Consider the following 27,408-nt stretch of genomic DNA (forward strand, 5'->3'; position numbering starts at 1 on the left):
CAATACATGGTGCTGCTTGGGAGTCCAGTACTATAACAAACAGGATTACCCAGCTGGTCATACGTGAAGATTTTTGGAGCTCGCCTCTCTCTAATTGGTCGCTGATGTCCTTGTTCTGTGTCTCTGTCATTTTCAGCCGGAGCAGGAAATGTTTGTGCTGGCATCTCAGCTTCTGAGATCATCTCCTCTTGTAATGCACCCAGATCTGGTGTGTCCTCATGAACCATCACCTCTTGAATTTCTGAAATCTGTTCATCATCCAGCATGTCTTCTGTGACCTGAACTACCTGCTCCTGGGGAATGTCTTGTGGATTATGATCAGCATCATCCGAGGTTATACTAAAATCTCTGCTGGCATGTTCACTGTCTGTGTTTACCTGCGGTTGATACATGGGCAGTGGTTGCTCTTGAGGCATATAATAATAATCTTCATCATAGTCATCATCACTGTCACCATCATCATGATGTGATTCTTCCCTGTCTCTGTTGCTTTGGGAGATGATTTTCCTCTGAGGTGCAACAGGTTTCAGCGGGATCTCAAGGGGTAAATGGTCACATGGTAACAGAAGATTACGATGTAGGATCTTGCTCTTTCTACTCCTACCCTGCTCTGGCAAAACTTCATATATTGGCATGTTTTTTCCCACCTGTCGAATGACTTTGTGGATACAACTTTCCCAGTGATTGCGAAGTTTCCCTGTCCCACCTCTGGGTGTCATATTTCTTACCAACACACGGTCACCTTCATGCAGCACAGAACTTTTTGTCTTGTTGTCATAGTTTCGTTTACTTCTCTCCGAGCATTTCTTTGCATTTTCAGTTGCAATCTTATATGCCTCTTGCATTTGTTGTTTCCATGTTCTCATATATTCTTGGTGGTGCGCCGTTCCTGTTTCAGGGGTCAAACCAAACAGCAAGTCAACAGGCAATCTTGGTGACCTCCCAAATAAGAGATAAAACGGAGAGAAGCCTGTGACTTCACATCGAGTGCTGTTGTAGGCATAAATGAGCTTTGGCAGTGACTCTTTCCACTTGGATTTTTGACTTTCTGTGAGTGTTTTCATCATTTGCAACAGTGTACGATTCATTCTTTCCACTTGTCCGTTACCCTGTGGGTGGTAGGGTGTTGTTCGTGAGCCCATCACTCCACAGTTTTTCTTCAGCTGTGCAAATAACTGATTCTCAAACTCACCTCCCTGGTCATGGTGAATTCTCAAGGGGAAACCAAACTTCAGTGCATAGTCATTAAAAATCTTATCGGCAACAGTCTTGGCAGATTTTGAAGTTGTAGCATAAGCTTGTGCAAATCTTGTGTAGTGGTCAACAATCACCAGTATGTATTCATATCCACCTTTGCACTTGTCTAAATGCAGGAAGTCAATGGATATTAACTCAAATGGCTGCGTTGTGATAATGGGTGTTAGAGGGGCTCTTGTTTCTTTAAAAGGCTTCTTCTGTTTGAGGCAGGTACAGCGATGCAGCACATACTGCTCTATGTCTTTCTGCATATGTGGCCAGAAGAAACGATCTCTAACAAGTGATGTCGTGCGCTCCACACCTTGATGTCCCATTTCATCATGAAGTTGCCTCAAAACAGTCATTTTGTACTTTTCTGGTAACACAAGCTGTTTCCTGGTGACGGTTTTCCGATGTAATATTCCATCCTCATCTAAGCTGAGCTTGTCCCAATCCCGCAGGAGACGCTTACTCTGGACACTGAATGACTTAAGCTCTGCTCCAATGGGTCTTTTGTCAGACTGTTTACAGCATATAACAGGGCCAATATTTGGATCTTCTTTTTGAGCCTGAGATATAGCTTCCCTTGACAAAGAAGTTGATGAGCTCTCATCTGTGACTTCACATTCCACAGCCATCACAGACCACACTGAATCTGTAACTTCTACTGCCTGGACAGTGGCTTGTATTGCGGTTGAAGACATTTCTTCTGTGCATTGTTCAATCACAGCTTCTATGTTACAAGGCATCCTTGAAAGTGCATCTGCATCACAGTTTTCTTTGCCGGGGCGATATCTGATGGTCAGGTGGAAATCTGCAAGTTCAGCAACCCATCTGCAGCTTGTGGCGTTGAGCTTGGCTGTTGATAACACATAAGTGAGCGGGTTGTTGTCAGTGTATACAGTGCAAGATGAACCAATCAGATAGTCCCGAAATCTCTCAGTAACTGCCCACTTCAATGCTAGAAATTCTAGCTTTCCTGAATGAAAATGGTAGTTTTTCTCTGCTTTGGTTAGGGTGCGGGATGCGTAGGCTATCACACGTAACTTGCCCTCTTGTTCTTGATACAATACTGCACCTAAGCCTTGGTTAGACGCGTCAGTGTGCAGCACAAATGACTTATTAAAGTCTGGGAATGCGAGGATAGGTGGCTCAACTAGACAGTCAATCAATTTTTCTAGAATATGTTGGTGTTCATCAGTCCATGTGATTGTTTTGTGTGCAGGAACACCTGTTTTTACCTTTTGCTCTCCATGTCTTTGTGTTCTTCCCCTGCTGTTCACTCGATTCAGGTCCCCCTTCAAGCAGAGCATACAAAGGTCCAGCAATGCGAGAAAAATTTTTAATATACTGTTGGTAGTAGCTCAGGAGGCCCATAACTGTTCTCAGCTCCCCTACAGTCTTTGGCTTCTTCTCCTTTAAAGCTCTGACAGCAACAGTATCAGCAGGATCCATTTTACTGCCCTCTGCTGATACAATTCGTCCAAGGTAACGAACTTCACACTTAAACATTTCACACTTACTTGGCTTTAGTTTGATCCCATACTGTCTCAATCTCTGCAAAACTGTTCTTACGTCCCCAACATGGTCCTCAAATGATTTGCTGAAAACAAGGGTGTGCGAGATGAGATCAGGTATGGTATACAGATCTCATCTCGCAGACCTTCCAGACATTCCTCCATGCATCTCTGAAATGCAGCTGGCGCATTCATGAGGCCAAATGGAATTCTTATCCACTCATATAGACCCCATGGTGTCACAAAAGCTGTCATGGGCCTGCTGTCTTTTGCCATGAAACCCTGATGATAGGCCTTACCTTGATCCAAGAGCGAGAACCAGGAGTTTCCTCCAAGGCCATCCATGATGTCCTGCACTCTGGGAATAGGCTGACGATCTGGCAGAGTCTTTTTGTTCACCTCACGGAAGTCGATGCACAGTCTCAGGGTTCCGTCCTTTTTACGAACACAGACGACTGGTGACGCATACGGTGAATTGGACTTTTTCACCCAGCCTTGTGCGATGAGATCGTGCAGGTAGTCTTTCATCTCCCTATATAGAGGTCTGGGCACCGAAAGGTAAGTTTTTGCAACAGGTTCAGTGTCTTTTAGAGTTATGCTGAGTTGGAGTTTCTCAATGCAGCCAATATCATTGTCTGTTTTTGAGAAGGAAGCTGACTCTTCTCTCAACATTTGCTGAGCTACTTTCTTTTCTGGTTCATTGAGGTGGCTCAGATTCACAGGTGGGTCCCATACATCGTCAGGGGCTTGGTTGTTATCAACTCTGATATGATTCATTGAGGCGGGAGGAGGTGAGTGGCAACCCTCTAAAATAGATGCTGGATAAACTGCCTGAATCTGCTGGACAGTTCCGACCACAGTTTTTCCTGCCAATACAATGTCATGATCTGTGGGGTTCTGCACACTGACAGTAATTAATGGCTTATTATCTTTTGCCACTGTTACAAGAGTGTCACAGAATTGAAGCCCTTCAGTCCAACGGGGATTCACATCTGGCTCAAAGATGAGAGTCAAATCTTCAGGTGGTGAAGACATATTAATAAAGCACTCGACTTTTACAGATGTGTGTTTGGGTACGTTGATTATTTCTTTTTTTGTCTTCACAACATACTCTCTATTATGTTCAACTCTTACTTGTTCAACGAAGGCTTGTGCTTGACTTGGTTTGAGGTCAGGGAATGCTGCTCTCACTGTGTGACTGAGGCGTTCTCTCTCAGTTGGATTGGAGTGTCCTGCTTCACTGTCTATGATGAGATCAATAACATTTGAGCCAATAATGGGACAAAACAACTTGTTTCCCTTCATGACAAGTGTTGGAACAATAACTTCGGTGGTGGGTGCTTCTTCTGGGGCCAATCTGAAAGTAACCTCCACCCAACCTGCATATGGCATGTTTTCACCATTTGCTGCCACTATGTCTAGTGTCTCTGCACTCTCCAAAATTTCAGAAATGTCTCTCAGTCTTGTGTCCTGTAAATGTTCATATTTCCACTGTTCATCAATTATTGTCACTTGAGAACCAGAGTCCCACAAAGCTTGAACCCTCTCACCTTGAATGTAGCAGTGGATTATGTGTTTTTGTCCTACCAGTGGAGCCACATTTGTTTGTTTTTCTCTTCTTGAGTGAGTGTGTGTAGTCATACATGCAGGTATTTTACATTTTTCTCTGTGCACAGTCCAGTTGTTAACTTGACATGACTTTGAACAATAAAGCTCTTTTTTACATGATGAGCATTGCTTCAGTCTTATCACATCACTCTTCTGTCCACAGTGAGCACAGAGCTGGGACCATTCTGTGTGACTCCCTGTCCCTCGCGAATGACCTTTCCTCGTTTAAAGGGTCACCTGCAAAATGTCTCTGTCCTCTAGCTCGACATCCAGCCGAGAAATGCTCGCTGCTGCCACACCTGAAACAGTGGTTGCAGTAGTCCTCAGTCCCACGCTGTCTGCAGCCAAAACATCTCCTCATGTGTCCACGGTTTGGTGGTGGGTAGTTGCGCTGTGGAGCAAATCTTTGCTGATACTGGGCAGTCTCACCTCTTTGTCCTGGGCCCGGTGGAATGAGTAAAAAGTCACATATTTCCACTAAAATGGCTCTAGAAAGCAGGCACAAATCTCCAATTATTTCAAGCTGCAACTTCTCCATTTCTGATGAATCCATTTTCCAGCAGAGATACTTGGATGTAAACGACGTGAAGTGGTAGTTTTAGCCGTTGAGGGTAGTTAGCTGCGCTCCTGGTATGTAGGAATACCTCAGATTGCATACACTCTCCTCAGACTGCAAACGTCCTGCTGCCGTCGATCTACCTCCTTCATCTCAACACTGGCTGGTTTTTGGGAGGGCTGTGTAGTGCTCTGGGGCATCTAACAGGGGTAGAAGCTGGTCCTGGCAACACACATCCCAGCGGTGCCTCCAAATGTTACACCCCTGTACAGCATGCTGTAAAGGGGGGAAGTGAATGAAAGAAGAAACACGCTGTTGTTGCTAGCTTTCATCCAAAAGTATAATGAATTTAGTGCATAACAAACACATCTTAATAACAACAGTTTAAATGTCAACTTACAACTTTATATATACATTACAACTTTATATTTTTACCTGTAAAGGGGGAAGTGAATGAAAGAAGAAACACGCTGTTGTTGCTAGCTTTCATCCAAAAGTACAATGAAAAGCCGCAGGCAACAAGCTCCCCCTACAGACCAAAACAGGAAGTGCACGACAGCGAAACCTAGACACAACTAATCAATCACAGAGTTGGATTCACTTCTCTTCTACTCACCAGAACAAATAAACAATACAATATTTATGTTTTAAATACGATTTTAAAGTATCTTTTAAATGAACTTAAACTCTCTCCTAACACATAATTCTTATTTTAAGATTGTTTCTATTTTTAAATGTATTTTTAATCCTTTGTACTATTAATCACTATTTTTAAACATGTTTTTAATCCTTTTGACTAGGTCATTCATTATCTATCCATTACACCACCAATTGGATAAATGATGTATAAGTTTCTTGAAGTCACAAAACACTCACCGTCCTCGAACGTCTCCAACATGCAGCGGCTGAGTCTCCCTCCTGTTGCTGGCGGTTCAGTGCCATTAAATAGCTTCCATTAAACCTCTTCCAACACCTCCTGGTTGACCCACGCCGGCCGTTGTGGTCCTTGGTGGACCGATAGTCACTTTTGAGCTTTTTCAGCTTCTCCTTACACTGCTTCTGTCCTCTTTATATACGGTCTACTGTATACGTGGGCAGCCATCCGCTCAGAGGCCTCCTGATAAACTTTCTCCGTCCAGCTTCCTCTGTATTCTTTGGTCCGCCACCATAGACAGAAAAGTCTCGACCTCTTCATTCACCCAGGGTACAGGTCTGGCTGTCATATTAAAATTATGAAGAACAGAGAGTTCCGTGAAGAGCAATGCACACCGTCGCTGTTTACAGTTGGTTTTTAATGCAGGGTTTTGTTTTCGTGCTGGAGTTGCTCTGTGTGTCGTCACTCCCTGTCCAATCAGTGGCCTGCACTATGTAAACGCCACATTATCGGCTCATCTCAGCTCGCTGGGAACCTCAGCCGAGAAGGTGCTAAAAATAAACAAAGATGAGACGAGCCGTACCGTGCCGAGTAGATGCTTGTGGAATCGCGGCTAAACAAAGACGAGCGGAGCCGTGCCGCGCCGAGTAGGTCCTAAAGGAAAAGCCCTCGACACTCCGAGCATCGCTGCAATTTGACAGGCTGGTAATCCACAAAGAATGTGATGTTCCAGAACTTCCCTCGGTATGTCAAACGCCAAACGACCTGGTCCCTGTGTGTGCTCCTGTTGCGCCCTGGTACCAGAAAAGCGGCGGAGTGCTTCTTCTAAATTTGCAGTCACTCTACGGTCCACATCTTGGTCGCAAAGTGCGGAAATAACTCCAACAACTTCAATAAATTCCTCTGCTTTACACGCTACATGCTCGGGGTCACCAGGTCCTGCTTCCACATACTCTGCACAGCGATCCTCCCTCAACACAGCCGCCATGTTTAGAAAGACTTCTTCTTCTACTTCCGGTTTCAAGGCAGACAAAAGCAGTGGATTAGACTAGATTCGAGTTAGTCCCGCCCACCGACTTTGACGGGCGAGGTTGACAGATAAAATAAATTCATGATCCACTGCAACACAAGGACCATGAAATAATTAATTAAATAGTGAAATAATAATATATGTTTTTTTTACTTAAAATGAATTGGTATTTTATGAATTAATGACATATTTAATAACACATTTATGTATTTAATTCCAATTTTAATTAATTAGTGACATATTTGGTTTCAATTTTAATTAATGACATTTAATTATTTAATGATGTATTTATTTATTTGTTTTTGGCACTTTTAGTCCTCCACAGCTTGGCCCTCGGGCATTATCACATTATCAAATGTGATCCAGATTCAGACTGAGATATACAAGAACGACCCAGTAGAGGGAGCATTTAAAGTCTATGAAGACTTTGTATTGTACAAGTCTGGCAAGAACACATGCAGCAGTAAGAGATGTAATGCAAACACGCATTACACTGAATATTGAGTACAGGGTGAACCCTAACTGCATATTGTGCTCAGTGATTGTGTACAGTGTTGCTTGGGACCTCGTGGTTCCCACTTGTGTTTCTTGCGTCCTCTTCCCGTCTCCAGGTGTGTATCAGCATGTTTCAGGCTCTGCTGTGGGTAGACACGCCATCAAGATCCTGGGCTGGGGAGAGGAGGATGGTGTTTCCTACTGGCTCTGTGTCAACTCCTGGAACACTGACTGGTGTGATAATGGTAAGCAGAAACATGTATTTTACTACTTTCAAGTTGCACAAAATAATCACTTTCATTACAAACAGGAGTTCTTCTACACTAAAACAGTGGGATATTAGAATCACTGCAGTATAACACACCACCTGCAACCTTAAGTGACCACACTGCTGAACCAGCATTTTTCTCACGGTGTCTCAGAAACATAACCTTCATAAAGACTTAGATTGTCTTAGACTGTGACAGGGATTCTCAGATAAAACCTAAGGTAAGACAACAAACCAGCATGTGATAAGGATGTGAAGTATTTTCCATGAACAAGTCTGTGAATATTGTGTACCTTGAAAGCATAACTCTGCTATTGTGTTGCAGTAATTTCTCTTAACCCAGATTGGCTTGCATCCAATTGGAGCACAAGCCTTGCTGGTCTTAATTGACAGTGAATGAATAAATGCCTTTTTCCCACCCCTGTAGATCTGATTTCAAGTTTTGAGGTGCAGTGTCGTTACATCATCACTAGAGGGGGACACACTCCTCTTGTCTGTCATAGAACTGACTGCAATTTACTGCTTTTAGTCCCATTAGAGCCGACTGATGGCTTTGCTGTCAAAAGAAAGCCCCATGTTATGTGTGCAAACGTAAAAAGTCAAGCAGCCTTCACTTCACTCAGGTGGATTTGCAGATGTATTAGCAAAAATAGCAAAAATGTGCCTGCACACAAATCTCCATTGTTGAACGGATGATGTGTCTCTGTGAGAGGACATAAGAAAAGGTTAGACAAATCTTACACAGGAAGATCATTTTCAAAGACACACCTGTGCAATTAATTATATCTCTGCTGCTTTGATGCCAGTTGTCACTGTGTTAGAAGTGATTGAATTGTTTTGAATGAAATAAAAAAAGCAATGAATCTTTGGTTCTTTTGTGTGTCTCCAACATTTTTTGACTGATTTCAAATCTTACAAGCCTTCCTCAGACACACACACACTGACTGGTTTCTACTCTGATGAGGAAATGGTCTTTGTTTTTGTCCCATTTTGCATGTGATACCTGCCCCATGCTAAACATTGATATACACTGTGCAGGAATGGAGAGAGCCACACAGCCTGTTGGTGGACCTTCAGATGCCTCAGATGGTACGATCCTCCATTTCAATCCAGCAGCATGCTCATCATATTTGTTTCTTAGCATTTATGCCTGGTGCCAAAGACTGTGGGCATTTATTATTATTTAACTGTTTTTATATTCCATTTACAGACGACTCTGGCCAAGAAGGGACATCTAAAGGTATAACTGAGAATATCATTTGTAAAGTTGTAAGGAAGCATGCATGTGTGGCGAGCGGAGGGGTCGAGGATAGACTAACGTGCTACAATTACTGAATGTAGACACCGGCCAGACAACGCCACCCTGGGACTTTCACCCAGGGAATTATAACCACCACTAACGAGAAGGGCAACTCAGGTTCGTTCCACTGATGAGGCAGGAGACATGATTCCAGTGCAGGCAAAAAATACAAATTTTATTTAATACTAAAAATACTCAGTTTAAAACCAATAAAAGAAAAAAAACAACCATTCACACGAGATTGTTAAATGACGGGTTTGGGGACTAATCAGAGCTGGGGGCTCTCTGGTGGAGGTTTGGGCCAACGGGCATCACAAGGGAGCCCAGGAGAAATCACCCCACTCACACGTGAACATGCACGCGCGCGCACACACACACACACACCTGAGTGAAGAAATAAAAAAAAAAAAACAACCAGGGGATGAGCAGCGCACCACACAGGAAGGGGTTCCCACCACCGGAGGCCCACAGCTTCTGCAAACCACAAAGGAAAGGGAACAGTTATTAACAGGGTTCCATAAATCAGTTGACAAAAGGACAATTACCGACACTTCAGAAAACTACTTAACATAAAAAAAAAACAAATTTAGCAAAACTGAAAGATTCAATTAACTGAATGAATGAACATTAACTTATACTTAAACAAAACCCACTGCATACAAAATGACTAATCAAGTGCAGTCACGTGACACAAATCCTAAAATCAGACAAAGAAAATACCTAACAAACACAAATAGCCACGTGACTGCAGTAAATACTCAAAAGAAACAAGGGGAAAAGAAAGAAAATTAAACCCTATTTTCACACATGCACTCTGGACGTTAGAAGAAGCAGTATGTACAACGGTTGGTCAGCAGCCACAGAGACAAGCTGGGAGCAGCCCGACACCCACAGCGCCAACGCAAGAGCAGATAACAGACTGGAAGAAGACGAAGCCGACCGGCAAGCGTTCGGCAACACAGACCCACGTCTGCGAGACAAACCCACGGAGGCAAAGCAGCAGCAGCGTCTCCTACGGTTGGGACCCCGTGTAGCCAGCACAGCTCCAGACAAACGGCAGCCCACCAATCAGTAAATTTTGTCCACCACAAGGGAACGGGGAGCAACCGGCAGCCACGATAACAGCCTAAAATGACAAGCTGTTACACACATGCAACATAAACACATTATGGGGTCGCAAGCAAAGGAAACCTACCAGTAACGGCTCGCGAGCGGCTCACGGCTCGAACTGGACATACAGCAGCCAGCGAGCGGCTCAGCTCTCTGGCTATGGACACCCAACAGTGACCCTATAAAAATAAACAGCCTCTATAACCACTAGACATGAACACAGCCTTAAAGCAAGGGCAAACAATGCAGCAACTGCTACCATACCTGTTAGCAATGGTAAACAGGAAGTGAGGCAAACGGGAAGCGAGGCAAACGGGAAGCGGGGCGTGCCCCTGACGTTGCAGCAAGAGAACAGTGAGTAACCCTTGCCCAGCTTTATAGTGCATCCTCGTGTCATGATTGGTCAAAGCAAGGCACGGTCATTATGTCACAGGAGCATAACACAGCCAACCCAAGGAGAGTGCAGCATTCATCCTGCTACAATCCACCCCCGCTTTCTGCATCGTCGCCCCGACGATGAATCAGTTGAGCCCAAGTGTCCCCATACTAGTCCCAAGGTCTAAAAACAGCAACCACTGCATTGGACACCAGTCCAGAAGCATTTGCAGCCCCGTCTGCCGGTGGTCCCACCGACCTAGGAAGGTGATAAACATTGGAGTGCTGACCAGCAGTTGACGGTGTGGTCCGTCTTACTGGCCTTGCACTGGTATCAGGGCGAGAGGCTGATGGTCCTACTGCTGGGGCAGGAGGCAAATCTGCTGTTGCAGAGGACGGAGTCACTAAAGGACCCTGCCCAGGGAGAACGGGGTCAGCCTGTGGGAGCAGCAACCGAGGGGTGGTTTGGGTCACAGCAACCATCTGACCAGGAGCTGCATGAGGGATGTCATGCCTCACAACCAGCAAGTCCCCATCGTGTACGAGTTCATCCTCCACCTCTTCTTGGTCAGGACAGGGTGAAAGAGGAGCAGCAGCACAATCGGAAGCACCCGCACCAGCCACTGCCTTCAAGAGTGTACAATGGACATGTTTGACCTTGGACTGGTCGCCTGTAGGGGCAATGGTGTACACAGAGCCCCTATCTTTTGGTGCTTTTAAGACCGTATACACTACGGAGCCCCACAGGTCCTGAATCTTGTTACGCCCCTTCACACTGAAGTCCCGCAACAACACCCACTGGCCCTCCTGCAGTGGAGCAGCTTGAACATGCTGATCATGATTGTTTCTTCGGCGCTCTGCTGCAACCCTCAGCCTCCCTTGGGCGCTCTCAAAGGCAATCTGTAAGCGAGTCTGGTGCTCCTGAATCCACTCTGTGACATCACCACCAACAGGATCCTGAACACGACCCAACAGAAAGTCGACTGGGAGACGGGGCTCCTGGCCAAACATTAAAAAGAATGGCGATTCACCAGTTGACTGATGGGGTGTAGTATTGTAAGGGAACAGGAGTTGGGGCAGACAGGAGTGCCAGTCCCGCTTTTGAGAGACAGGCAGGGTACGCAGCAGGTTATGGAGGGTTCGATTAAACCGTTCACACTGCCCATTGCCAGCCGGATGGTACGGGGTGGTGCGAGATTTTTCAATGCCATAAAGGCTACACAGCTGCTGAATCAGACTGCTTTCAAAATTGCGGCCCTGGTCAGAATGTATGCGGGCCGGGACACCAAACTTACAAAACCATTCTGTAACCAAGACCTGAGCCACAGTGGGGGCTCGTTGGTCGCGGGTGGGAATGGCCAGTGTATACTTACTGAAAACATCCGTCATGACGAGGACGTTCTCAATCCCTGTACGAGTGGGTTCTAACACAGTGAAGTCCATGGCGAGGATTTCATTTGGCCGAGAGGCCAGCAAATGCCCCATGAAGCTGCGAGCAGCTGGCTGTGTGTTTTTGGCAACCTGGCACCTCTCACAAGACTGGCACCACTGTGCCACATCAGAGGACATGCCTGGCCAATAACACCGCTGCCGTAGCAGCTCCAAGGTCCTCTCAACACCTTGGTGGCCATGCCTCTGGTGAACTTCAGTTAGCACCTCCTCTTTTAACGCAGCTGGCAAGAGCAACTGCAAAATTGCTGCAGCACCATCAGGACGATAGACCTGCCGATAAAAGATTCCACTCTTCTCCACCAAGCGGTCCCATTGGCGGAGGAGAGCCAAGGCACGCGGAGAAAGCTGTTGGTGCTCTGTGTGGCTCGGACGCCGCTTCTGTGTCCAGAACACCGACACTTCCTGTATAACAGGATCAGCCTGCTGAAGTTGACAGAGGTTAGAAGGGGCATAATGAGGCAAAGCTGCGATTGCAGCTTGAGTCGCATCAGCCTCCTCCAACCGCAGGGCTTGCTGCAAGGGTTCAGGAAGTGATGTGCCAGGGAGCATAGCTTTCATGTCTGGTGCATCAGAAGGATGCTGGTGGGACAACGCATCAGCGTTCCTGTTAACCCTCCCTGAGCGATACCGAATATCAAAATTGAAAAGTGCAAGCTGGGCTGCCCAGCGTTGTTCCATGGCGCCAAGCCTAGCAGATGACAAGTGGCTAAGTGGATTGTTGTCCGTATAGACAACACACTTATGACCAAGCAGATACTCCCTGAATTTTTCAGTCATGGCCCACTTGAGTGCCAAAAACTCCAACTTCATGGAGCTGTAGTTGTCCATATTGCGCTCAGTGGGCCACAGACCTCTGCTTGCATAAGCAATAGGCCTCACCTTGCCACCCTGCTCCTGTGACAGCACTGCTCCCAGGCCACCATGACTTGCGTCAACCTCAAGAATGAAAGGGAGGGAGAAATCGGCATAAGCCAGCACAGGTGCGGTGGTGAGTTTGGTCTTCAGTGCCTCAAAGCTCTGCTGACGTTCATCGGACCACTTCTCAGCAAGTACATGCTTTAATCTCTTCCCAGACTTGGAGCCACCCAACTCTGCCACCAGCCTGTGTAGAGGGGCAGCCAATTTAGCAAAACCTTCCACAAACCTGCGGTAGTAACTCGCAAAGCCGAGAAATGACCGCAGTTCAGAAATGGTAGTTGGAGGCTGCCAGTTTGCCACCACCTCCACCTTACTAGGGTCTGTAGCAACACCTTGGTCAGAGGTCACATGGCCCAAATAATGCACCTCCCGCTGGAAAAAGGCACACTTTGTGAGTTTAGCTTTGAGGCCTTCTTGTTGTAGCCGCCTGAGCACCACCTCCAATCTGTCCAGGTGCTGAGCAACGGTGGAAGAGAAAACCACAATGTCATCAAGGTACAACAGCAATGACTGGCATTGCTGATCACCGAAAATCCGTTGCATCAACCGCTGGAAGGTGCTTGGGGCATTGCAAAGGCCAAAAGGCATACGATTCCATTCGAAGAGGCCAAACGGAGTGCAGAAGGCCGTTTTAGGTCGATCTGCCTCTACGACTGGAACCTGATTGTAACCGCTGGCAAGATCCATAGTGGAGAACCAGCGAGCACCTGTTAAGGCATCAAGGGACTCCTCAATGCGAGGAAGAGGAAACGCGTCTTTCCTAGTTTTGCTGTTTAGTTGCCGGTAGTCAACACACATGCGGAGACTACCATCTTTCTTTTTAACCAGCACAATAGGAGATGCGTAAGGACTGCTACTCTCTCTAATCACTTGTGCTTCAAACAACTGGTGGATATGCTCTTTCGCAAGCTCATAGTCAGATGGAGAAATGCGTCGGTAGCGCTGCCGAACAGGAGTGTCATCCAAGAGGGGAATATCATGGGCGATCAGGTTGGTACAACCAAGGTCCCCCTCATGAGCTGCAAAGACAGAAGCATACTTTGTTAGAAGGGCCCGTACCTGACCCTGCTCTCCAGCAGGCAAGGAAGACAGATCCATGGTCGCTATTTGCTCCGGCACGGAAGTATAAACGGATTGGGACGCCACTGTGGCCAGACCAAACGGCACCTCAGTGACCCCAGCAGGAAGGCTCACAACATTTACCTCGTCCAAACTGCCCACAACTGTACGAGGATAAAGCAACACATCAGTAGATCCTACATTCACAATGGGAATGTAGGCAGTGCCCCTTGTCACTCGAACCAAGGCAGGAGAGGCAAGTAGTCCAGCAGGTAGGCCAGAGTCCAAGGGCTCAAACGATACAGTATTGCCTGAGTATTGCTCTGAGCAGGTAGCCGCAACGATTTGCATCACGCCACCAGGGATCCGCCAAGCCTTCCTGCCCCGCACCTTAACCTTACCAAAGTTATGCTGAGGGGCCTGCACGCTGGCTTGGTGGCACGTTTGCAGGGCCTCCACAACTGTTCCAGGAGCCTCACATACTGATGGCAAGTCAAACAAAGCCAGGCCATGCTTCCCAAAAAGCTCATGATAACATTTACGTATGACATTCATACCTAGCACACCAGGGACCTGAGCAGACACACCACCAGGAGGATCCTTGACCACCAAAACACCACATTGTGGCATTAACTTCCCACACAGCCCAATTTCAAGCTCCAAATAGCCGATGTAAGGAATGGCCAACCCGTTAGCTGCCCTGAGCTGAAGCCAGTGACAAGACTGAAGCTTTTCTTGACCCCAAGGCTCAAAATGTTGGCGGAAAAAGCTCTCCGTTACGGTGGACACCATGGAACCAGTATCCACCAAGCAAGGAACGCTAACTCCACCCATGTTCACACCTAAATGGGGACAAGAGGACACAAGGTTACTAACTTCATCAGAATCACTGAAAATAACTGTCGAGCCAATGGCTGCACCCCCCGAACTGTGGCTCTGCAATTCGGCGGGCGCTAGTTTTCCGAAGGCTGATTAGCCTGAGACTGCCGGCTGAACTGTTGTGCAGGCAAGGAAGGCTCAGTGCGAGGGGCTATACGCACACCATCACACTCCCTAGCAAAATGACCAGGCTGCTGACATCTTCTACAAATGACCGGGCCACGATGAGAGGGGCGACTACGCTGATGAGAGCTCTGCAAGCGGGAAATGCTTTGAGTAAGTTGGTTGAGCTGCTCCTGCTGGAGTCTAAGCATCTCCCTCATCTCACTTAGTTCGGACACCTGAGATGGACTAGCTACCACCTGAGGACCACTTTTAACTCCATACTGGAGGCCCAGAACTGAGGGGACAGAATGACTTCGACCTCTAACTCCTCCTGGCAAACCCTCACGCTCCCACCTAATTGCCTCGCCCCGAACCTCAAGCAAAGTAGCAGTAGGCTGCCTGCGCACAAATTGTTTCAACTCCCGACGAAGGGAACTATCAATGACGTGCTCAACAAATTGGTCACGCAGCAAGCCCTCTGCATTGGGCATGTCACCAGGTGCACGCTGTTTAACTGACGCCATAAGACTCATTAATGCAAGGGAGAACTCGAGCAGGGTCTCTCCCTCTTGCTGTCGTCTGGAAAAGAAAGCCTCCTGTAGGGCTACATAAGAATCAGAGCAACCATAAAGCTCTTGCAGCACAGAAATTATTTTGGCTGGGTCTCCCCGTTCTGCACTAGGACGGAATTTGATTTCCTCCCGTGCCTCTCCCTCAAGATGGTCAAACATAAAAAATGCCTGATCCGATAAGGACAAATGACGCACCCTCATGCACGCCTGTACTCTTCGATCCACTCAGCTAATCCTTTACCTATTTTTCCCTTAAACATGGGACATTTTCGATCACGTGGCACAAACACAAACCTCTCTGTTAAAGGGGCACTAACTGTGGGAGGAGCAGTAGGGGGCGCAGCAGAAGTGGAAGGCCCGACACTCGGACCAGGCACGGCCGCAGCCTGTTCCTGTCGCAGCCTCTCGTTATCTGCTCTTAATTGTGCAACTAAATCCCTCAACTCTTGTAACTCTCCCTCCATAGTTACACCTTGACCAGTGAAGAGACACCAAAACCAGAATAGGTGAGTGAGTGAGCAAACAGCACGTACACCTAAAAACAAAGGTCAGGTCCTCACCTAGTAACACTGAGCATCCATGGGAAACCTGCTACTGCTTTGCCTCAAAACAAAATCCAAGACAACATACACACAGTAAAAAAAAAAAACACGAGAAAATGGAAAAAAAAAAAAGCAAACACCTACAACATCAAAAAAATAAAACCCAAAATGGAACACATGTATCTGCCTCCAACAAGTAGATCCTGCCGACAACGCCAGATTGTGGCGAGCGGAGGGGTCGAGGATAGACTAACGTGCTACAATTACTGAATGTAGACACCGGCCAGACAACGCCACCCTGGGACTTTCACCCAGGGAATTATAACCACCACTAACGAGAAGGGCAACTCAGGTTCGTTCCACTGATGAGGCAGGAGACATGATTCCAGTGCAGGCAAAAAATACAAATTTTATTTAATACTAAAAATACTCAGTTTAAAACCAATAAAAGAAAAAAAAAAACAACCATTCACACGAGATTGTTAAATGACGGGTTTGGGGACTAATCAGAGCTGGGGGCTCTCTGGTGGAGGTTTGGGCCAACGGGCATCACAAGGGAGCCCAGGAGAAATCACCCCACTCACACGTGAACATGCACACGCGCGCGCGCACACACACACACACACACACACACACACACACACACACACACACACACACACACACACACACACACACACACACACACACACACACCTGAGTGAAGAAATAAAAAAAAAAAAACAACCAGGGGATGAGCAGCGCACCACACAGGAAGGGGTTCCCACCACCCGAAGACACCAGTCCCCACCACCGGAGGCCCACAGCTTCTGCAAACCACAAAGGAAAGGGAACAGTTATTAACAGGGTTCCATAAATCAGTTGACAAAAGGACAATTACCAACACTTCAGAAAACTACTTAACATAATAAAAAAACAAATTTAGCAAAACTGAAAGATTCAATTAACTGAATGAATGAACATTAACTTATACTTAAACAAAACCCACTGCATACAAAATGACTAATCAAGTGCAGTCACGTGACACAAATCCTAAAATCAGACAAAGAAAATACCTAACAAACACAAATAGCCACGTGACTGCAGTAAATACTCAAAAGAAACAAGGGGAAAAGAAAGAAAATTAAACCCTATTTTCACACATGCACTCTGGACGTTAGAAGAAGCAGTATGTACAACGGTTGGTCAGCAGCCACAGAGACAAGCTGGGAGCAGCCCGACACCCACAGCGCCAACGCAAGAGCAGATAACAGACTGGAAGAAGACGAAGCCGACCGGCAAGCGTTCGGCAACACAGACCTACGTCTGCGAGACAAACCCACGGAGGCAAAGCAGCAGCAGCGTCTCCTACGGTTGGGACCCCGTGTAGCCAGCACAGCTCCAGACAAACGGCAGCCCACCAATCAGTAAATTTTGTCCACCACAAGGGAACGGGGAGCAACCGGCAGCCACGGTAACAGCCTAAAATGACAAGCTGTTACACACATGCAACATAAACACATTATGGGGTCGCAAGCAAAGGAAACCTACCAGTAACGGCTCGCGAGCGGCTCACGGCTCGAACTGGACATACAGCAGCCAGCGAGCGGCTCAGCTCTCTGGCTATGGACACCCAACAGTGACCCTATAAAAATAAACAGCCTCTATAACCACTAGACATGAACACAGCCTTAAAGCAAGGGCAAACAATGCAGCAACTGCTACCATACCTGTTAGCAATGGTAAACAGGAAGTGAGGCAAACGGGAAGCGAGGCAAACGGGAAGCGGGGCGTGCCCCTGACGTTGCAGCAAGAGAACAGTGAGTAACCCTTGCCCAGCTTTATAGTGCATCCTCGTGTCATGATTGGTCAAAGCAAGGCACGGTCATTATGTCACAGGAGCATAACACAGCCAACCCAAGGAGAGTGCAGCATTCATCCTGCTACACATGTATTACCTGTAAGTGACGCAGAAATTAACAGTAGTTAGTAAAACAAGATTATACTAGGATTATGTTTGCTGTTTGTTTGTCAGATGACGAGATGAGAGAACCCAGCAGGGAAATGAAACGACACAATAAACATGGTAAATCTCACACACAGTATATACTGTAGTACAGAATCACTTCCATACATGTATGTAAAAAGGTTATGAGGCTGTCAAAGGTACTATAGACTGTAGTTACTGTCTCTCTTTCTTTACCTACTGCGAAATGGAGGTATCACAATATGCCAAGCATTAACAAATTTACAATGTGTAAAGCTACTGCTCTTTGCGCCTTTACAAGCTTCAAAAGGTATTATAATTTATCCCAATAAGATGTAAAGTGCCCTCTGAAAAAATGAAAGCTTTGAAAACCGACACACAGACCATTTTCGTGGTTTGTACATGACATTTTGTGGTGGAGCCAAACTAGTGGCAGAAAGTGACCATCCAACCACAGTGGAGTTTGACGTGAGAGCCAAATACTTAAAAACATAGGAATACTGATTATCCATACAGTTTTTGCAGTTGTTTGTAAGGTTTACATCAAACAGAAGAACAGGTTGTCCGACTCTAATAAGCTAACTCTGTTAAATTTAGCTTTCCCAACCTATAGCCTGATCCCTTTCTTGGGTTAAGGATAAATAGTGACTGACCTTTATTTAGTTTAACTACTGAAATTTACTGGCCTTTATTTGTAATTCCAGTTTCCTGAGAAGGAGAACTAGTCATATTTAAGGGAATTTAATCTTTATCATGGTCCAACTAGCCTCTGCACTCTGTTCCAGCACTGCTCCATTTATACTCTGGCATTAAGCCATTGTCAGAGTTTTGACTTCTAAAAGGTTTTCAGGTTAAGAGCGCCACAGAAAGTAACAAAATTCATTTTTCCAAAATGCATTTCATCTTTCCTGTATGTATTTCAGCAAATCACAATGCATTTATTGGTCATATATCTTGAAAAGGACTGAATAACTGAAGCTAGGTGTTGATGATAATATTCTGACCCCTAAAAAGCATTAAAGTATTTAACTGCCATTCAACCCTACTGCAGTGCAAGTAATAAGCAGATTCTCATTTGTTTGACCCACTGTTATATCTACCTTGAACTTCAGTGACTAAAACCAACCACTTGTTTTACAGTATAATCTTAATCTCTGATGAAGAAGGCACAAACACGCCTCTACTTCCTCAGCAAACTGAGGATAGCACGAGTCCCACCCCCGTCATGTGCTCCTTCTACCAGGGCACCAATTAGAGTGTCCCCACTGACTGCCTCACTGTTTAGGATGGAGGATGCACTGCCTCCTGCTGAAAGACCCTGCAACACATGATGAATGCAGCCAGCAAGATCATCGGTCTCCAGTCCTCAGACGTTTTCAACACCCGCCTCATCCGCCGACCCATCAGCGTTGCCGGTGACACATCTCACTCTTCACACTCCCTATTCAGTCTACTGCCTTCAGGAGAAAGGTACCAGAGAATTCAGACCCACTCCACCAGACTGTTGAACAGCTTCATCCACCAGGCCATCAGGAAGCTGAACTCTGCTCACTACCTTCCCCCTCTGTCCCCTGCCCCTGGACTGTAACACGTCCATTTTGCACATACAGACTCGTAGATTCACTGTTTGTACATTATGTCACAATCTGTCTTCACTTACTGAACCATTGCACTACTGTACATCGCTGCTACCATATTTGCACTACCATCACCTCAATAAACTCTCACTGTTTTGCACTACCACCACTGTACATAGGTTGATTGTTAAATATTTTATTTTACTTTATTATATACTAACACAAAGGTAAGACAGAAATGTATTTTGGTTCCTCTGTATGTCCTGGATATATAGAGAAATTGACAATAAAAATCTTCTATTCTATTCGTGTCATGACCCTGTCAGTTGTCCAGCTATTATCCAAACTTCACATAGGCCTGAAAACAATTTATTTTTATATATATATATATATATATATATATATATATATATATATATATATATATATATATATATATATATATATATATATATATATATATATATATATCTAATAACACTGTGCTGGCATATTGTGATACCTCCATTTCGCAGTAGGTAAAGAAAGAGAGACTGTAACTACAGTCTATAGTACCTTTGACAGCCTCATAACCTTTTTACATACATGTATGGAAGTGATTCTGTAGTACAGTATATACTGTTTGTGAAATTTACCATGTTTATTGTGTCGTTTCATTTTCCTGCTGGGTTCTCTCATCTCGTTATCTCAAAAACAAACAGCAAACATAATCTTAGTGTAATCTTGTTTTACTAACTACTGTTAATTTCTGCGTCACTTACAGGTAATACATGCATGCTTCCTTACAACTTTACAAATGATATTCTCAGTTATACCTTTAGATGTCCCTTCTTGGCCAGAGTCGTCTGTAAATGGAATATAAAAACAGTTAAATAATAATAAATGCCCACAGTCTTTGGCCTTACCAGGCATAAATGCTAAGAAACAAATATGAGCATGCTGCTGGATTGAAATGGAGGATCGTACCATCTGAGGCATCTGAAGGTCCACCAACAGGCTGTGTGGCTCTCTCCATTCCTGCACAGTGTATATCAATGTTTTAATATATGACGTGTAGTTTTTGCAGGTGAGCACTCAGAGTATTGTACAAACAGAAAAATAACCATTTTCCCAGGGTCTCAACTGTGTAGAATTTTGTAGTGGATCATATTGTGCCTTCAATAAGTATAATCAAGAAATACAATATGTCATTTTTGCCACATTTAGCCTCACTTACCTATAGCTGTCTGTGGACCTTGTGTCGGGGGCTGGTCACCTTCCTCAGCTTCACTCTCTCCACTTTCTTCAGAATCACTGAACTCAATGTGCTCTAACAAAAATTGACCAAAGAATACATTAAAATTTTAGGTAAAACTGTATTATGAACAATGTTGAATGTTCAGCTTAATGAACAGGAAGTTGTTAATGTTATGTGGTCACTAAAGATGTAATATTTAACTCAGTAATGTTTTGCTAAATATCCTCAATGTTTCCAATTTACAAAACCTACAAAATATATCAAATGTCACTTTAAACCTAACTTTTCATAGTAATACCTTCAATTTCAATCTCTTCGAGAGTTTTCCCCTGAAGATTTGCAATGAACCCTTTCTCCATGGTAAGCAGGAGTTTTGATATTTTAGCCAGCTGGGTTGTAGCCTCTGGAAGTCGGTAGTATTCTCGATGAACTCGAATGTCATGTCCAAGGAAGTCTGCAACTTGGTCCAATTCGTGGTTTTTGAGGTTCAGGACTTGCGACAAAGTTGCAATATGCTTACGCAACTGTGTTGACCTGAGGAGTTCAGGGTTCTGAGCACCACATTCATTTGCATAATTCCTTAAACAGTCCTGTCCTCTGTATGGAGTCAAACAGTGTGGCCTTGCAAACAAAAAAATGTTCTCCTCTGGAACCCCACATTCTTTCCTTTTGTTAATGAGGAGTGTCAATGACTCAACCATGTCCGGTGAAAGCAACACAGCAACTTTTCGCCCTCTTTTACCTCTAATTTCCACTCTGCTGAAATGCTCACAGAGTTTCTGCTCAAACTTTGTGAGGCCAACAGCAACATCCGTATGTAGGGGAGCTGTGTCCCTCTCAAGGAAGCTTGTAAGTTTCATTTTTGCTACTTCACCTCCACGTCTTCAGTTGAAGAGAATGACTTTTGCCGAAGTTGCTCTGGAGAGCTCCCCATAAACTTGTGATGATGGTCTTGTGCCTAGCCTCTGAGATGCTATATCCGCTGTGTTTTCAAGATGTCGATGCAAACGTTGGACATCTTCAGTGAAAGGCAAGGTAGATGGCTTGTTGAAATGAGCCTCATTCAATGTGGTCAAAGCAGCATGTGAGACAAGTTCAGACCACTTTGATGTATAGTTACCTGTTTTACCATTTAAATAAAAGTCTGGGTTGACTTTCTCAGCTCATTGTCTCCTGCAATTAGAGCTCTGCAGTGTATCATTTCACATATTTTCTGCAGTGAGTGACCCAACTTCAGCGCAAGGCTTGGAGTTTTGTAGTAATGCTTTTCTTCATCAAACCCTGAAACGTTCTTAACAGCTTGGATAACCGAGTGAAAATTTGCAGGTCTTACAGCATCTTCAATGTTATATATTGAAAATTCTTTTCTCAGTGTCAGTAGAAGTCTACCAACTTCACGAAGTTTCTGCCTAATATATTGATATTTGGTGGAATCTTGACCATGTTTGTTGAAAAAGGACTGGGCAAGCTGAAGAATGCAGAAATCACTGCGCACAGCAGCAGAAATTTCATCATCTCTCATGACAGTTATCAACTTCCAAACACCTTGGGATATATGTTGATGCAGGGTCGACTCCGACATTGTGGCCAAAGAAAGGATTCTTCTTCTTCCTGGCTCTTCATTGGCTTCCACTATTTTTGAGGGACATTTTCGAACATGCCGCCAAAGATCCCTTCGAAGATACATGGCTTGGCATTGCATGCAGTGCACATACTCTTTAACATCATACTTCTTCTTAGGTTTGCGCTTAATTTTTAGTGATCCAGTCCCACTTGATATAACATCTTGATTGTGTTTATAGTTCCCTTTGTTTCTTATTTTCTCCAGCATTTTCTTTCGTTCTTTTGAGTGTTTTGGGAGAGCTAAAGCTTGAGCAACTTCAGCATTTGTTTTCTCATGGGTTGTTAAGTGACGGGTAATTTTTGACTGAGGTATCCCACAGATGTAGCAGTAGTTTTTCTTACTTTCTGAAGAGGATATCGTTGAAGATTGTACACAATGATCTTCCCCCTTTTCTGTAGTATTGCTTTTCTGAATGTCATCTTGAACATTTCCTGTTTCTTGTATTGGCCTGGCTTCCTCACTGATTTCCTGAAGCTGCTCTGTACAGTCTATAGGGCACAGCTCTTTATCTAAGAGTTTTTCTGGGCAGTCTTGGCTTTCTAGAATTTCTGGGTCAAGGGTGGAGCAGGAGAGTTCAACATATGGCTTGTTGGGAAAACCAAGAAGAGATCGTGATAAACTCTTGTCTGAGTCATCTGAATAACTAACAGACTCTGGTACATATTCTTCCTCTGAGACTTCTTCACTGGAAGATGAACTAGGTTCTTCAGACACCTGATATTCAAAAAAATATATAATTACTACATGGAGCTTTTTAAACACAAATATTTAAGAGAATGTTCTCCTGAACACTTACCAGGCATCCAAACTTTTTCTCATAACATGATTTGTGCCAGAAGCAGGAACAAACTAGATAGATTACAATTTTAATTGGTTTTATGGTTGTTTCAACACTGTACATTATAATCGAAGTTGAAGAATAAAATTGTGTTTTTTGAAAATCCAGAAAATTGACATTGTGCTACCAAAAGACATTTGTTGTACTTAAATAATGACAATAATGAAAAAAGGTAAATGTACATCCTCTTAATGAAAATGTAACACTTACCTTTGCACTGAAGACCAACCATTTTAGAGCAGTGAATGGTCCACTACAGAAGGTGCATTTCTCAAGACTTGATACTACGGCAGAAACCAAGTCATGTTTACAGATCTGTGGACAGCAACAAAAACAAAAAAAGAACAGCTGCAATTAGATTAGATCACAGAATTGAAGGTACTTATTTAAACAGCAATGATGAATAATTCTTGCTTTGATCATCCACTTTAAGCGTTGGGCTTGGCAATATGTATTTTCAAGTAAAATCATGAAATGTGAAAAGTATCCTAAACTGTTAGAAATCTTTGTATGAAGGACAGAGTGTATACACTGTCCTGAGTATTCAGTGTACCTGACCAGTACAGTCACTGTGAAGACTGTGTCTCTATGGTATTTAATACTGACATGCAGAGAATACAGTTTGTTATTGAAAAAATAATGCAGTACCAACAATCAATAAAAATCACCTGTTCATCTTGTCTGAGGCAGTCTGATGTCATGGCCACAGCAGAATTTTGGCAATCTGCCTCCGTTGAAGTCTTGAGAAGAAAAATGAAAAAACACAGGACAAAACAATCAGCGCTTCAGATGAAAAATAATAACAATAATCACATGTAGTCACTTAACAAATCAATAATATATGCACAACAACACACACTGAACCATGACTATATGACAACATAACAAATGTATTCAGCCTTTCACTAAGAAGAAGAGGTCAATTCTTACTGCTGTGTCGATTTGACTCTTCAGATATTCTCCACATTCATACAGTGTTCTCGGCGTAAACAGTTCTATGTTTGTTGTATGTTTGGACCACCCTGTTTAACATGACTAATTCTTAAGAAGTGCAGCATGTACTGGATGTAGCCCTCCTTAGATACAATGTTAGCTGGTATAGTCCTCATCTAGATTTGACTTTAAAATCTGACCTCATAACCAAGCTAGTAGGGGAGGACAACACTGCCTAGAACAAGGTGCTCTGGTAATGAATTTACCTGTTCAGTGTTTTCACAGGAAGAATCAGATGTCAAGGTCATCATTATGGTAATGTTTAAAATGACTAAAAACACCCGAGTATTAAATTTACCAGTATCGCTCCTCTATTACAAAAAATCCTTCATCATAATCAGCATTTACCATCTGTGTTGCATCGTCTGCTCTGAGGTTGACCAAAACCTCAGAGCAGAGCCGCTCCTTCTCTGGGCTAGACTGTGAAAATAATACAAGGAAAAATTAGTCTTGCTTGAACACACTTCTTTGCTGGTACAGTAATTGTGTGTTTAGCAGTATACATCATAACAAGATTATGCAAAAAGAAAACGTTCCACTGCTGGTCAATAATTTTTTACATTGTACTGTACATTATCTAATGTGTATATTTTCATCATTCTCTAAATTGTGCAAAGGTATAAAAAGACTGATCATGAAAATTATTCATGGCATGCTTAATTGTACTGTGTAAATCCAAAACAGTGAAATTCTGGTAGATTCCATCTATACCTTTAACCTCCAAGGCCAGTCAGAGTCTCCGTAGTTGTACGTTATCTCTTCTCCTGGTTTGATATCCTTCAGTGCGAACAAACAGAGATGCGGTATTCCAGTGACTGCGATTGCTTTCATTTTACTGTTTGGACTGATGTGGTCATCGTTCACCAGTCTCCCAAGGGAGTTATCTTCTTTGGCTGCATCAATGCTGAAATAGCCAAAATTATGATGAGTTAAGGTTTTATACTATGACAGTAATTAAACATATATGAACAAATTTATAAGTGTGGACCTTTACTAAACTGAGGCTATTTTTCTAAGGGGGAAATAAAATGTTAAGAGATGCTATATTTACCATAATTTTTTTCCATCATGGCGAAATTCAAACATGAACACTTTGAGGGCGTCATGGTACAGTCTAAGGCGGTTTTCATGTTCTTTTTTGCTTATTATTTCTCCACGATACTCTATGAGGAACTCTCCTTTCTGAAAGTAGCGCCTGCTGAACACTCCTCGACCTCACACAGAATAGAGATTGTCAGAAAAAGTTAAGATTAACACAATAATTAAAAATCTAATTTTGCAGACAATCCTGAATATCTTAACTCACCTTTGTATGAATTAATAAACTGCACTTCAAATCCATCCTTGTCTTTACCCAGGGATGCAAAATATTTTGCTTCTTCTTTTGGTTTTATTTTTGCCCTTTGCGGCCTCATGGCCATTTCTGTTTTGTCATGCAGTCAAATGATAATGCCTGTAGGAATGATAAACAGAAACACATAAAGTGAAATAGTCTGGTTTAACTTTCATTACACCAGTAATATCACTATCAACAGACCACTGTACAGCTGTCTTTTGTCATGGATTACTTTTTCATTTTAATGTACCAATACAGCCCAGTGAAAAAAATCCCAAACAGACACTTTTTCTACTTTTACTTAAACTGTGCCAGATAGCATATTTACTTACACACTGTGCAGCTAAGTTTCATTAAATGGCAAATCTGCAGAGTGCATTAACATAACATTAATTTACTATAATTTCAATTGCTCACAAAGATAACTTTTCATTAAAAGAACGCTTAAAGAAAAAAAACAGTTTGGTAGGTAAATGCAAACATGCAGACTTAACCTAAGCTAGGCTAACTAACATTAAAGTTAGCTTCACATGCGTAGCGTTGCATTTAAAGCTAATGCTAATTAACGTTAGCGCCACATGCTAACGCTAATTAACGTTAGCACCATATGTAGCGTTGCATGCAGCGCTAACGTTTATTGGCCCGAAAAATAGTGCAGGACTGCACACTGTGAATGACACTCACGCTTTAAACTAACAATATAAAAATATACTTGGTCACACTAATTTTTGGACTCCACATGTGGTGGTTAGTTTCAGGCCTTACCTCTTGCATCCACACCTGCAGGCATTCAAAAGAGACGTGCTCCTGCAGACGGTGAAAGTCAGGAAGCATTAGGTGTCACAGGGCCACAACAACGACGGTGATTGGCTGAAGAGAAGTCAACCTCAGGAAGCGCATTTTCTATTTTATTTATTATGTCAAGCAAATGTGTGTATGTTAAAGTAACGCCATTTTCATTTCTATATTTAAAAGAAAATATAAAATATTACTTCTTAAATAAATATCAACATTTAATATGTGCTTTCCCTGACATATTCATCAGAAATTATTCAAAATAACGATTAAAAATAGCCGAATAACAATCTTAAAAAATGTTTTAAAAAATTAAATAAAAATTTAAAAAAAGAGATGGCAAAAAAAATCATACATTATTTGTATTCACTTACTTCTTATGGAGCAGGCAAGTAGGCAATTGCATATAGCCAGCTCATAAAAAAATGCAGCACTCAACACCATTTTCCAAACACTGACTGTTTTGTGCAACTATTCGAAGCACATCTGTCTTATAGGTCTCTTTACTGGTCATATTTGTCTCTTTTTTTAATCACTGAACTTTGTCTAGAGGAGGCGCAATGCTGCAGTGGTTAGCACTGCTGCCTAACAGTAAGAAGTTTCCTGGTTCGCGACCTCTTGGGGCTGGGACCTTTCTGTGTGGAGTCTGCATGTTCTCCCGGTGCCCTGTGGGTTCTTTCCTGATATTCCATTTTTTTCCCACTAACCAAAGACATGCTTGTTAGGTTAATTGATAATGATCAGGGTGTCCCCTTGCCTCACACCTAATATCAGTTTGGATAGGCTCCAGCACCCCTGTGACCCTTCATGGATAAGCGGTATAATGAATGGATGAATGGTGTTTGTCTATCTGGCTCCTCGTGACAGCAGAGTGGGTCTTGGTTCCTGCAGATCACACTGACCTGTTTGTGTTTATGTTGAGGATGTGTTTGTCCTATCATCTGATTGCTGTTGTCTCTTTTGATCTACTTTATTTCATATAATTCTTTACTTGAATGAGGTCGACTGTAGAAAAAAATTGCCATTTGGGGATTAATAAAGCATTCTGAATCTCGATCTTTTCTGGTCATATCTGTCCTTTTAGTGGTCATACACACATGGACAAAATTGTTGGTGCCCTTCAGTTTAAGACAGAAAAACCTGAAA

The 27,408-nt window shown here is 43.6% G+C and overlaps 1 protein-coding gene across 7 annotated transcripts; it reads right to left on the reverse strand.

Annotated features, from left to right (window-relative positions):
- Positions 1-9,032: 9,032 nt before the first annotated feature.
- LOC111584441 (retrovirus-related Pol polyprotein from transposon 412) lies at positions 9,033-14,348 on the reverse strand. Of its 7 annotated transcripts, none has more exons than XM_035940655.2 (3): positions 10,259-14,348; positions 10,080-10,173; positions 9,033-9,358 (listed from the first exon to the last, which is right to left on the reverse strand). In XM_035940655.2, the coding sequence occupies exon 1, from the start codon at positions 14,147-14,149 to the stop codon at positions 10,541-10,543; it is 3,609 nt and encodes a 1,202-aa protein (XP_035796548.1). In that variant the 5' UTR covers positions 14,150-14,348; the 3' UTR covers positions 9,033-9,358; positions 10,080-10,173; positions 10,259-10,540. The 7 variants fall into 7 exon arrangements, with proteins under 7 accessions (XP_035796548.1, XP_054869162.1, XP_054869160.1 ...); XM_055013188.1 differs by having other exon boundaries at positions 9,276-10,010; XM_055013187.1 differs by having other exon boundaries at positions 10,080-14,348.
- Between the last annotated feature and the right edge of the window lie 13,060 nt (positions 14,349-27,408).

The sequence above is a fragment of the Amphiprion ocellaris genome, chromosome 8 (assembly GCF_022539595.1).
Source record: "Amphiprion ocellaris isolate individual 3 ecotype Okinawa chromosome 8, ASM2253959v1, whole genome shotgun sequence".
Classification (NCBI taxonomy): Eukaryota; Metazoa; Chordata; class Actinopteri; family Pomacentridae; genus Amphiprion; species Amphiprion ocellaris.